Below are 13,015 nucleotides of genomic sequence, written 5' to 3'. Positions count from 1 at the left end.
CCTGTGCGGGCTTAGTACATGTAATTACCATTCACTTCCTTGAAAGATGTCATGAAATTCACTGCTGATATTAAGTCTTCATTTTCTCTTTGTGTTAATATGATGAGTTTTTGTCATGTTCTAAAGAAACAAATTAAGAGACAAAGGTTTCCAAGGGCACCTGGCTGGCTCAATTGGTGCAGCATGTAACTCTCAATCTGAGGGTCATGAGTTCAAGCCCCACATTCGGCATTTTTCCTACTTAAAATAAAAAAAGAGAGACAAAAATTTCCTGACTCGGTGAATAAGAATTTTCAAGTGGGGTGCCTGGGTTGCTCAGTTGTTAAGTGTCTGACTGTTGGTTTTGGCTTAGGTCATGATTTCAGGGTCCTGAGATTGAGCCCCGAGTTGGGCTTTGTGCTCTGCATGGAGTCGGCTTATCCCTCTCCCCCTGCTCCTTCTCCCACTCTGTCTGTCTATCTTCTGTTTCTCTCTTTCTCTCATAAATCTTTAAAAGAAAAAAAAGAATTTTTAAGCAATCTCTGAAGTAATGATTCTCAATTGGGACAGTACAAATTTGGGGCAAGTCTGGGAAGTGTGTCTACATAGTTTGAAAAGGCATATTTAGAAATATCATTGCTTGATTTGGGTTTTTATTGTAACATTGGATTTGTTGTGAAATTTTAAACTTACATGAGGGGAATATTTTTTTCTTTTTCTTTTTTTTTTCTTTTTTTATTTTTTATAAACATGTATTTTTATTGCCAGGGGTACAGGTCTGTGAATCAGCACTCACCAAAGCACATACCCTCCCCAGTGTCCATAAACCCACCCCCACTTCTCCCAACCCCCCTCCCCCCAGCAACCCTCAGTTTGTTTTGTAAGATTAAGAGTCACTTATGGTTTGTCTCCCTCCCAATCCCATCTTGTTTCATTGATTCTTCTCCTACCCACTTAAGCCCCCATGTTGCATCACCACTTCCTCATATCAGGGAGATCATATGATAGTTGTCTTTCTCTGCTTGACTTATTTCGCTAAGCATGATACGCTCTAGTTCCATCCATGTTGTCGCAAATGGCAAGATTTCATTTCTTTTGATGGCTGCATAGTATTCCATTGTGTTGATGCTAATCTAAAGGGAACATGGGGGTGCCTGGGTGGCTCAGTTGGTTAAGCGACTGTCTTTGGCTTGGGTCGTAATCCCAGAGTCCTGGGATCGAGTCCCACATCGGGCTCTCTGCTCACTGGGGAACCTGCTTCTCCCTCTCCCTCTGCCTGCCGCTCTGCCTACTTGTGCTCTCTCTCCCTGTCAAATAAATCAATTAATTAAGTAAAGGGAACATGGGTTTTAACATATTGAGAACACTGCCTTATAGATGAAATTAAATCACAGTAAACTTGTTGCATTATGGGCTGGACAGAGTCCTCAAGATTTTAATTCTTTGCCCTGCCTTTAGATACGCAGAGTCTCTAACCAAGAACAATGTCAATGGCTCTATCCTTGTGTAGATACTTTCTGTGATACAGAGTTCATGTTTTTTATACTCTTAGATTAGGTATCTAAAACTTCTGTTGTCAGAAAATCCTGCCTCATACACTAATTAAATTCTCTAATTACATATTGAGCTTATTTTGTCTTGTGTTCTATTGGATGTAAAGCTACCTGGCACTTTCTTCGTAATAACAACTTTGCTTTTAAAAGCCCTTTTGTTCACCATGACAACATTCTCAGTCTACTACCCCTTCATTTTTACCTTTGAGTCTTTGCTTTGTGTTTTACCTTGTTTCAGGCGTACCATGAAGTTCCCTACACAACCTCCTTTACCTTGGCCAAACAGCTGTCCTTTTATAAGATCCGTACAATTGCCCCTGGCAAGACTCACACAGCTGCTATTGATGGTGAGTTGATTTGTAACTTTATACACAGGCTTCGGTAGCTCATGCTCTTTATTTTCTCAAGTGTTAGCTCTTCATTTTTTTTTTAAAGATTTCATTTTTTAAAAAGTCATCTCCATATCCCATGTGGGGGCTCGAACCCACATCTCTGAGATCAAGAGTTGCATGTTCCACTGACTGAACTAGCCAGGTGTCCCAAGTATTAGCTTTTCTTACTTAATATTAACATTCTCCTGCTTCCCCATTCCCCCATATCCAGTATTATTCATTAACAAATTAGGCATGCAAGTAAATGGGGTTTTTTGGTAATCATTATAAATGCAGCCACTACATCCCTTAATGAGAATGCCACGCCTATAATTCCAGACCACTGCTGCCTTTAATTAGTACCACTTAGGAGTTTGCTAAGTTAGGTAGTACCCATTTTCCACATTTAAAATATAGTATTAGAGGGTTGCCTGAGTGGCTTAGTCAGTAAGCGTCTGCCTTCAGCTCAGGTCATGATCCCAGGGTCTTGGGATCAAGTCCCGCAATCAGGCTCCTTGCTCAGCGGGGAGCCTGCTGCTCCACCTGCTTGTTCTCTTTCTGACAAACAAAATCTCTTAAAAAATAAAATAAAATATTAGTAAATATGATACTGAGTCACTTCCTGGGTCAAATTGGTCATAGATTTTGATACCCTAGCTGCCATAGGTGCAAGATTGTGAAGCTTGCTTTCTGTTTGTATACGCTTAAAACCAGAAGCTAATCAACGGAACTGTATACTGGCTACATTTTCCCTCTGTTCGGTGCCCCATTTGTGCCTGGTTATTTGTTTTTTTTTTTCTTTTTCAGAGCGAGGCCGGCTGCTGACCTTTGGCTGCAACAAGTGTGGACAGCTGGGTGTTGGGAATTACAAGAAGCGTCTGGGAATCAACCTGTTGGGAGGACCCCTGGGTGGGAAGCAAGTGATCAGGGTCTCCTGCGGTGACGAGTTTACTATTGCTGCCACTGATGGTGAGTCTGTACATACCATCTCAAGCTTTCTGGACGATGGCTGTATTTTAATGTTTGATTGGGAAAGAGGTGGACTGGTTATTTATATAGCTGGATCATACATTTAATTTACATTAAATCGGTATCCAATTGTCATGCATATGGAGCTGCATTAACTTGTCATGTGTTCAACATAGTGATTACTTTAACAAAAAAAATTTCTAAATACTGACAAAGTTAATATTCTAAGTCCCTACTTTTTTTTACTTTAACTTCTTTGGTTAAACATTTTAAGAACTATTAAATATTTCTATATATGCCTGGCCTTGCACCATGTCGGTTTCAAAAAGTGTTGGCTGGGTGGTTGGAGAGAAGGACATAGTCTATCCTTGCTCCTTGTCTGGGAGCAGCCGTACTGCAGTGGTGTCCTCAGGGACTGCTGAGGCTTGAATTTTGGCTTCCAGAATTGGAACTGGTGTAACCGAATTTTCTTCTCTTTCCTCTCATTGCTCTTTCTTCTCCAGAGCATCTTCTTGCTCCTTTCACTGCTCTTCTTCTTTACCACCACTTGAGCCTGTCTTCATTCCTTTTCCTCTCTCTTCTGCTTTCTTTTTTTTTCTTTTTCTCTTTCCGATATCACCTTCTGAACTTTTTTTTTTTTAAGATCTTATTTATTTATTTGAAGAGAGAGAGCAAGAGAGCACAAGCAGGGGGAGTGGCAGAGGGAGAAGGAGAAGCAGACTGAGCAGGGCACCTGATGCAGGGCTCGATCCCAGGACCCTGGGATCATGACCTGAGCTAAAGGCAGAGGCTTAACTAACTGAGCCACTTGCCCCACCCCACCCAGCTTCTGAACATTTTTCATTATTGTAGCCATTTCTTTCTTGTGACTGGTGAACAACAAATCACATTTCATCTTCTTGTCTTTTGACTCATTTCAGCTCTTTTAAGGTATCTTTGTTTCCTTTTGGTCTGTGCTTGTTATATACACATGAGGGATCCAGGGACAATGTCAGACAAGTTATCTATTACCAAATTTAATTAAGTCAGCCAGCTTTTGGGGTGGCATGTAAACCTTTCCCACTTGTCCCAAAATAAGGTCTGACTAAAATGGAAATAAATTTAATGGAGATAAATGGAAATGTTACCTAGAAAGACAGAGTAAGAGTGTCACTGAGGATTAAGTAAGTGCTGCAAGTCCAGTAGCACTTCCTGACACGGCCTCGAGGAGATGATGTTTCTTCAGTACATTTGTGTCCTTCAAAAGGTCAACTTCAGGATGAGAATTGTAGAATTGGATTCCATGGTTGGGCATATTGCCTCCTAATAAATGTTTCTTTGCTTCTCTGAATTTACTCTATCATATTATTCACACAGTCAACATAACCCGAGTGCTTACTATGCTCCAGGTCCTCTTTTAGACTCTGGGAATATAAAAGGGGGTCTCAGAAAGTGCCTAATCCTTAAAGAGCTCATAGTCTAGTAGAGTAAGGGAGACGTTCATATAAACAGACTAGTATAGGCAGATAGATCAGGCACCATTGATATCAGTATCCGACCCCTCTAAACCCTGGAATACCGAGGACTCAATCCTTCTTTCTCTCCACTGTTTCCCTTAGGTGAGTATTACCTTAAGTTCCCCCTGTTCACTGATAGCTTCATATCACCACCCTGAACACCAGGTTTAGTTACTCATTAGCCCCTGGACTTATATGTAGGGTGGCTTTAGAGCTCAGCTTTCCTAGGTCAGTCCTCATTCATGCCTATTGTCTAGGCTTAATCAGTAATAGTACTGCTTTTCATTAAAAAGTGTTCTGATTTGGGGGCACCTGGGTGGCTCAGTGGGCAAAAGCCTCTGCCTTCGGCTCAGGTCATAATCCCAGGGTCCTGGGATCAAGCCCCCGTGTTGGGCTCTCTGCTCAGTGGGGAGCCTGCTTCCCTTCCTCTCTCTCTGCCTGCCGTCTGCCTACTTGTGATCTCTCTCTGTCAAATAAATAAATAAAATCTTAAAAAAAAAAAAAGTGTTCTGATTTGGTAGGAAGTTATAGGCACCTCAGACAAACTTATTATAGTCAAAATCAGACTTTTGATTTTTTTCTGCCCAAATCTGTTCCTCCTACAGCTTTCCTATGTCACTAAATGGCAGCTTCATTCTATACCCTATATCTACATTAGCAAACCCTCCTGATTATCTTCATAATATATCTGACTCACTTCCCACCATCTTCACTACTAGAACTGGTCTCCTGCTACCACCCTTGGTCCCCTACAATTGATTCTCCTCATGGTAGCCTGATGGGTCATTTTAAGTACCTAAATATTACTCCTCAAAATTTTTTTCTCAAATTGTGTTTTTTGGAGAAAGAGATAGTGTGCGTGCAAGAGAGGAGTGTATAAGCAGGGGAGGGGCGGAGGGAGAGGGAGAGAATCTCAGGCAGACTCCACCCTGAGAGCACACAACCTGATGCAGGGCTTGATCTCATGATCCAAAACCAAGAGTCAGATGCTTAACTGACTGAGCCACCCAGGCGCCCCCTATTCCTCAGAACTTATAATGGATTCCTATCTCAGTCAGTAAAAACCGAAGTCATTACAGTGGGCTGCATGGGCCGTCTACCTCCTGACCCCTTCTCTGTCCACTGTCTTCTCCTTTATTTTGCTCCTGCTGCAGGGGTCTTCATAGTCCTTATTTTCATGATACTCATGTTACCCACGTAGGACCTTTGCACTTGCTGTTCTCTCTGCCTGGAAAACTCTTTCCCTAGCTATCCACGTGCTCTTTCTCTCTCACTTCAATCAGGTCCCTGTTCAAGTGTCAACAAGTACTTCTCTGACTACCCTATCTAAAATAATGAAACCCCACTATTATTCTTTATTTCCACTTTTCTTTACCATTTAATTTCCTTCATAACTTTTATGACTACCAGAAGTATTATATAGTTGATCTATCAGTTTCCTCTGACTAAAATGTCAGTTCCACAGGGTAGTGACTTCGTTTTGTTTACTGCTCTATTCCTGTACTTCCAGCAGTGCATGTCATGAAGTAGATGCCCAGATATTTATTAATATTTGAATGAATGACCAAAGAAGTTGTTGAATGAGTGGATGGGTGGACGGATGGATGGATGGATGGCAGTACATGGGAGAAGTGGTCATTTTTACCAGGTTGGCATCAGAAATTGTTCAGGTTTATTTAGGGAAATAAACAGCTTTCCCTTGTTTGTTCATAGTGGAAAATCTAACTCTGGGACATAGAGATGGGGAATCCAAAGAGTAGGGAAGTTAGTTTTCTATTAAACTGTCTGCTGTTTGATTTTTTTTTCCCCCCTAGATAATCACATTTTTGCCTGGGGCAATGGTGGTAATGGTCGCCTGGCAATGACCCCCACGGAAAGGCCACATGGCTCTGATATCTGCACCTCATGGCCTCGGCCTATTTTTGGATCTCTGCATCATGTCCCAGACCTTTCTTGCCGTGGCTGGCATACCATTCTCATCGTTGGTAAGGGTTTCATATGTGAGGGTTGGGGTGGATTTGGCAGAGGGTAGACTCACACCTAAGATTCTGGTGGTCACATCCTTAGAAACAGAAGTGTCCTGAAGAAAAGATGCTGTTCCTTTAAGTCTTACAACAGTGGCAGCATACCTGGTGGTGGGACAGAACACTGTCATTTCCTGAGCTTTGTTGTTTGCCACCTTCTGACCATTTTTTAACACAATAACTTTGGGCTTCTATAGCCTCCTTTGCTATAGAATTGTTATCTCTAGTTGTCCACCAAATAATTGGTTGTCTGTGTTCATAGTGTTGGGAGAAACATGCAGGATACCTTTAAAAAGAAATGAAATCATAACTCTTTCCTGCATAAAGATGACACTGTTACGGACTAAATGATTAAAGCCTGCGTGAGGGTCTCCAGGTCCATTCTTTCAGATCAGTGGTTCACAGCCTTGGCTGCACATTAGAATGACTCAAGACATCCATTGCCCTGACCAATTAAATCAGAATCTCGGGGGTGGGACCTAGGTGTTGTTCCTATTTAAAGCTTCTCAAGTAATTCCAGAGAACAGTTAAAGTGGAGAATTGCTGTTCTACATAGTGAATACAGTTAGAGTAGCTAGTGGCATTTTCACATCTAGAAAAATAAATAATTATAAAGTTACCTGGTGTGAGGAATAGATCTTTTCTTGCAGATGAACTCCCTATTCTGGTCTTCTCACTGTTCATGCCTCTAGCTCTTTACAGTGCTTACCTACTGAATATTTTTCCTCAGAGAAAGTATTGAATTCTAAGACCATCCGGTCCAACAGCAGCGGCTTATCGATCAGAACTGGTAAGTAGCAATGTCTTGGCACCAGCACTTTTTCTGCACTGTGGATCTTTAGGTTGGATTCCATGTAGTCTCCAAAAAAGAGAAATAGGAAATATCTTTGGGAAATGAGAAATACGGTGATCAGGAGAGAGGATCATATTTTGGTGGATTTCACAATAAGTTACGACTTTTATTACATTGTGGTCAGAGGGAGCGTACATCTTTGCCAACCAGGCATATGGAAGTAATGAAGTGGCTTGCCCAGTGCTGTAATGTGGCTTATGTATTGTTCCTTTCCTTACCATGCTAGGGGCTGTGGGTTCCATCTGCTCCTTACTTCTACCATATTCATGGGGTTATTCCAGTCTATAGAAATAGTCCTTCAAAACAGGCTCTCAGAATTAAAAGTTGTCTAAACTTCCAGTGTGGCAGCCCAAAACTCTGTGATAGTTTTCCTTTGGCTGCTTTCTGCATGGTTCTCTGTTATTTGGGACTATGCCAGAAAACTAAATTTATGTTCCTTTTTGGTTTTCTATTTGCTGTAAGATACCTGTTACTCTTTGGTATCTCAGAACCTGGGATTCTGATAGTTTGTAGAATCAAAGCAGATAAAGACCCAGAATAAAAGCAGATTAATTCCCGAAAAAGAAGGTTGTGTGTCTGATCTGGACTTGTACTGTACTTACACACACATACATCATACCTTTTATTAGTTTCGTTTAGTAATCTCTTGCTCAGCATTTATCTGTGCATGTTAATATCTGTCACAAATGTTACATCTTTTTGCTAAATGCAGCTATTCTTTTACAGCTTTGTTTTGGTGGAACAGTATTTAATGGAAAAAAAAAAAAGATTAAAAGCACATATCCATTGGCTAGAAAATGTAAACTCCATAAGGGCAGGGATTTTTGTCTTTTTTATTCATCAGTTTTATCCACATTGCCTCAAAGAGTGCCCGGCAAATGGTGAAGGTTCAGTATATATCTGTTGGTTGAGTATGTTCCAATCGTCCAGTGGAGTCTTATAGAAGAGTAGAAGTGAACATCTATGAATAGTTCCAGAATGTGAAATGTCAAAAGCAACTTGCAGCAGACTATATGCCTTTTTATATAAAGTTCAAAAACAACCCAAATTAATTGCTTAAGGATACATAAATATGTGATGGCCTTTTTTTTTTTTTTTTTTTTTAAAGAAGAAATGATAAGTACAGAATTAAATCAGTAGTTAGGTCTAGGTAGGAGGCCGGAGAAGGAAGGCGTTCACAAGGCAGATGCGATACGGTAATATTTTAGTTCTGCACTGTCCGATAAGTCTTCCTGCAGCAGTGGAAATATTCTGTGTGCTGTCCAACACTTGAAAAGTAGCTACTGAAGGAACTGAACTTTTTATTTATTTATTTTTAAATTTAATTTAATTTTTTTATTTGGCAGAAAGATCACAAGTAGGCAGAGAGGCAGGCGGTGGGGGGGGAAGCAGGCTCGCCGCTGAGCAGAGAGCCCAATATGGGGCTCAGTCCCAGGACCCTGAGATCATGACCTGAGCCGAAGGCAGTGGCTTAACCCACTGAGCCACCCAGGTGCCCCTGAACTTTTTATTTTATTTAAATTTAAATTGCCATATATGGCTTGTGACTACCATATTGGAAAGTACAATTCTAGTTCTTCTAGTGCTAGATTCATGTTTTTATTTTGTTAGGTAGCAAAACTTACACATATGTTAAAAGTAGTCTTATGTATTTTTCAAATGTAACCAGATTTTTAAAAGCCACTTAAAACAAAGCAAGCCTCAGCTTTTGCTGGCATCTGTGGTTCTACTGCTTCAACAGGATCAGTGTGGCAGTTAGTCTGTGAGCCACTAGAGCTGGAGATCAAGAGTAGTCCTTTACGTTTAACTTGAGCATATACCGGGCAATTATTTTTTTAGCTTTGGTAACTTTACTTTTTAAATATATATACCTTTGGCCCATATATATATACATATATGTATATATATATATTCTGGCCCATATTTTGTTTCATTTTCTGACAACACATCAGCTAGTCTTCATTTCATGATGGTAACTTGGAATATGCGGCATGATAGGAAAGAACCAGCCATATTTTAAAAATTCTTACAAGTAGTTATCAAAGAACTTAATGAATTGAATGGTTAAAGACTTCTCCAGAAAGTTTATCTGGCAGCTTTAAGAGGTGTTTGGCTGAAATGTGAAAGAGCTTTGTATTTCTGTGAAACCTCGATGAGCCGTGGTGGAAATGCTGGAGTCTGGATTATCTATTAAAGCCTGGGTGGTAGACTGAGTGAGCTATGGTTGGGGCAACTGTTCAGTAATGCTTTCAGATTTGATAATCTGCTGTGAACATAGACATAAGTAACTTTGGGATGTAGAAGTGAATTATCATTTTGAAGATACTGATAATACTTTGTGTAAAAGCTAAAAATTTAGTCCCAGATATCTGACTTAAACTGCTGCTGTTACATCATGTGACTCTAGGAAGCTCCCCGGGGGTCACCAGGGCTGTAAGATTATAAATCTTTCTTGCTGCATAGCAAGGTTCTCTCTCTCTGTGCTGTGTATCTGTTAGTAGTTCAGAGCTCTAGCCCAGGAGGCGGCGGCGGTGGGGGAGAAGAGGAGGACAGTCAGCAGGAATCTGAAACTCCTGATCCGAGTGGAGGCTTCCGAGGAACAATGGAAGCAGACCGAGGAATGGAAGGTTTAGTCAGTCCCACGGAGGCCATGGGGATCAGTAGTGGGGCCAGCAGCTCCTGCCCTGGCTGGCTTCGAAAGGTAATTCCTTTGGCAGAGGTTATCTTCAATAAAACATCAGGCCCTTTGCAACAACTTGAAAGGAGCTGTCAGCATCTCTCTGTGTCCCATGCCCTATTCAGGTGTTCTACAGCAGGCATCGCGTGAAGTCTTCTGATTTCCACCTAGAACAAAGTTACCAAATCTCTAATCCTTTTTTTCTTCCTGACAAGGAGACACACAAAATGTTCTCATATCTGTAGTACTTGACATGAATGTAAGTAAATTAAGAAAACCTTCCTTGAAGGCAGTTTTTGTAATGCATGTATGCAAAGATTAAGCTTAGAGATTTTGTACTGTGATTTGTAGAAGTAAGATTTGGGGTAGTCAGGATGTTTTAAAGAGATGGGTTATGAGAGTTAAAGTGCAGACAATAAAAATGGAGTATATTTATTTGGATGGAAAGTTGGTTACAATATATGGCTGGGCAGAAAAAGATGGAATACCTTTGCAGTGGGACCCCATTCTCTTGGAAAATATATAATGCATAGAAGGATGTCTGCTATGAAGACTGAAAACAGTATTGCTCATTTTAATAGTGTTTATCTATGAGTGATGGAATTGCTGGTTGTTTTTCCTGTCTGTACTTTTCTCATTTTCTACAGTGAGCATTTGTACTTTATGAAATTTTAAATTTTTACCAAAAAAAAAAAAAAAAAGATTCTAGAGATTTAAAGCTGCCCTTACGGGACAACTAAAATCGATAGACAGTTAGGGGTAGGAATGGAGGAAGCAGCACAACTCTTCTGTCTAAGGTTTCAGCTCAGCCTTGAGCAGCCTGGCCAGTGGCCTGTCATCACCTTCCAGCTCCCCAACTCACTGAATGGGCCGTGTAGAGTAAGTGTGTCGGGGAGATGTGCCACAAACTCCAAACTGCGTTCTTCAATTTGAGTTTGAATTCGAAGCACTGTTACTCATCTGAGGAAGGCATGGCCTGCTCTTGACAGGTGCAGTGAGCTGTGTTCGAACCCACAACTGTCGTGCTCCCACTAGAGGGTGCTGATGCCACAACAGAGGGAAAGCTGTGGCAAAATGGGAAGGGGGGCGGAAATAAACGGCTCCAACAGAACTGATGAGATTCTCTCTCTTACACATAGGAGCTGGAAAATGCAGAATTCATCCCCATGCCTGACAGCCCATCTCCCCTAAGTGCAGCTTTTTCAGAATCTGAGAAAGATACCCTGCCCTATGAAGAGCTACAAGGACTCAAAGTGGCCTCTGAAGCTCCTTCAGAACACAAGCCCCCAGCAGGAGCCTGGGTAACTGAGCTTTTTGCCTCTGAGTCACAACTAAGTAGGCAGAGAGCTCTCCCCACTTCTCCTGGCCTCACCATCTCCTCTAGCTTCCTTGGTCTCCCACTGCCCTGATTCCACTCATTAGGCAGTCTGTTCAGTAGTGCTTAAAGCCTAGGCTTAACTGAGTTTGCCTTGGAAAAAAGTATTGACCCTTTCGCATTTCCGATGGGCTAACAGCTTTCCACACAGAGGACTGTTTTTCTTTCTCTCTGCTTCAAGTACCAATATTAAGGTTGCATAATTCAAATCTAGTTTTGTTTTGTTTTGTTTTTTTACAATGCTAGTGTGGATGGGAGGCTCTGAATATGAGTAAGAAATAATGCTTGTAGTGCAGCGAGGGAGCTACACATGTGTGCCTAACCTTGGTAGAAATCAAATTGTGGTAAATGCCTCGGTCACAGGCAAACCCCAGGGGTCATCAAGCTTTTTCTATAAAGGGCCACATAGTAATTATTAAAGGCTTTATGGACCATCCTGTCTCTGCTGCAGCTTCTCAGCTCTGACGCTGCAGCACAAAAGCAGCCATAGATAATACATAATGAATGAGCACAATTGTGTTCCAGTAAAACTTCATTTACAGAAACAAATCGGTAGGCCGGATTTGGCCCACAGGCTATCATTTGCTGACCCTTCCTGTAAACAAAGTACAGTAGAAGGGGAGAAATCCAGACTAGAAAAGATGTAACAAAGCCTTTGAAACTTCCGAGTGAGTGTTTAATTCGTCTGTCAGTTAGCGTTCTTGAATTATTTTGGCAGTCCTGTTTACTGAATACCTCTCCACTGTCTCCTAAAGTGTGGTCCGCTACATTTTATGGATATTGACCCTTTGGATCACAGTATTCTCACCGTAATCAGAAAGACTCATTCCAAACTGAAGCAGGCCTCCCCCACTTCAGCATTTTCAGTGGAGATCAGTGCACTTTAAATTTTGTGAAATTCTCCAAAACAGACGAATGTTCTTTTACCTTAGCATAACAGAGCCTGAGGCACCGAGCGTTCTTCTGCCCTGTTCTGTTAGAGCCAGGTGCTGTTGTAATCCCAGCGCTTTCTGTTCCTGTTGCATTTACTTTGTGTGTCTGTATGGTTTATCTTGTTCCTTTAAAAGTAAAATCTGATAGCATTTAGGGGAAGATGAGGTTGGGGAGCTGTGGCATCCAGGCAGAACTGCCTATGACCTCTTCCTCCTCTCCTTAGCCACCTCAGCTGAATCCTGCAGCAACATGCGCTGGGAAGACAGCACCATTACCTCCTACCTGTGCCTGCAGCACTCTGCAGGGGGAGGTAGAGAGATTGCAGGGGCTGGTGTTAAAGTGTCTGGCTGAGCAACAGAAGCTACAGCAAGAAAACCTCCAGATTTTCACTCAACTACAGAAGCTGAACAAGAAATTAGAAGGAGGGCAGCAGGTGAGAGCATTAAAAGAATAATTCAATTTCTAATTCTGTTTGAAGAATCACAGAAACAAAACACCAGTAGACACTAAAATAGACCTACTCCTTTGCAAGTCCTGTCTTTTGATGAGGTAACTTTTGTAATTAATCCCAGCAGCCCTGGGCCTTGTTTGGGTTCCTGGGTTAAATCATTGTCATCACCTGACTTCCACTGTTTTTTGTTACCTTATTTTTTCTTTCAGTTTTTACTATGAAAAACAAATCATTGCAGTTCAGTGAACACTCATATCCACCATCTAGGTTCAACAGTTGTTAACATGTTGTTTGTTTTAAATGTGTGTATATGTGTGTTTAAATTATGTGGGGG

The 13,015-nt window shown here is 41.3% G+C and overlaps 1 protein-coding gene across 2 annotated transcripts in view; it reads left to right on the top strand.

Annotated features, from left to right (window-relative positions):
* The window catches only part of NEK9 (NIMA related kinase 9), a 36,278-nt gene that overhangs the window by 18,925 nt on the left and 4,338 nt on the right, over positions 1 to 13,015 (top strand). The window contains exons 15-21 of one of the 2 annotated variants that reach the window (XM_082733561.1): positions 1,771 to 1,879; positions 2,711 to 2,872; positions 6,183 to 6,353; positions 7,123 to 7,182; positions 9,744 to 9,946; positions 11,062 to 11,223; positions 12,454 to 12,663. In XM_082733561.1, the coding sequence (XP_082589687.1) occupies positions 1,771 to 1,879; positions 2,711 to 2,872; positions 6,183 to 6,353; positions 7,123 to 7,182; positions 9,744 to 9,946; positions 11,062 to 11,223; positions 12,454 to 12,663 (1,077 nt within the window). The remainder of the gene's footprint in view (positions 1 to 1,770; positions 1,880 to 2,710; positions 2,873 to 6,182; positions 6,354 to 7,122; positions 7,183 to 9,743; positions 9,947 to 11,061; positions 11,224 to 12,453; positions 12,664 to 13,015) is intronic. The other variant, XM_082733560.1, reaches the window with a different exon arrangement.

Source organism: Mustela nivalis (assembly GCF_964662115.1).
Source record: "Mustela nivalis genome assembly, chromosome: 6".
Taxonomy (NCBI): Eukaryota; Metazoa; Chordata; class Mammalia; order Carnivora; family Mustelidae; genus Mustela; species Mustela nivalis.
Note: the sequence above shows the minus strand (reverse complement) of the source record. Positions and strands in the feature narration are given on the sequence as shown.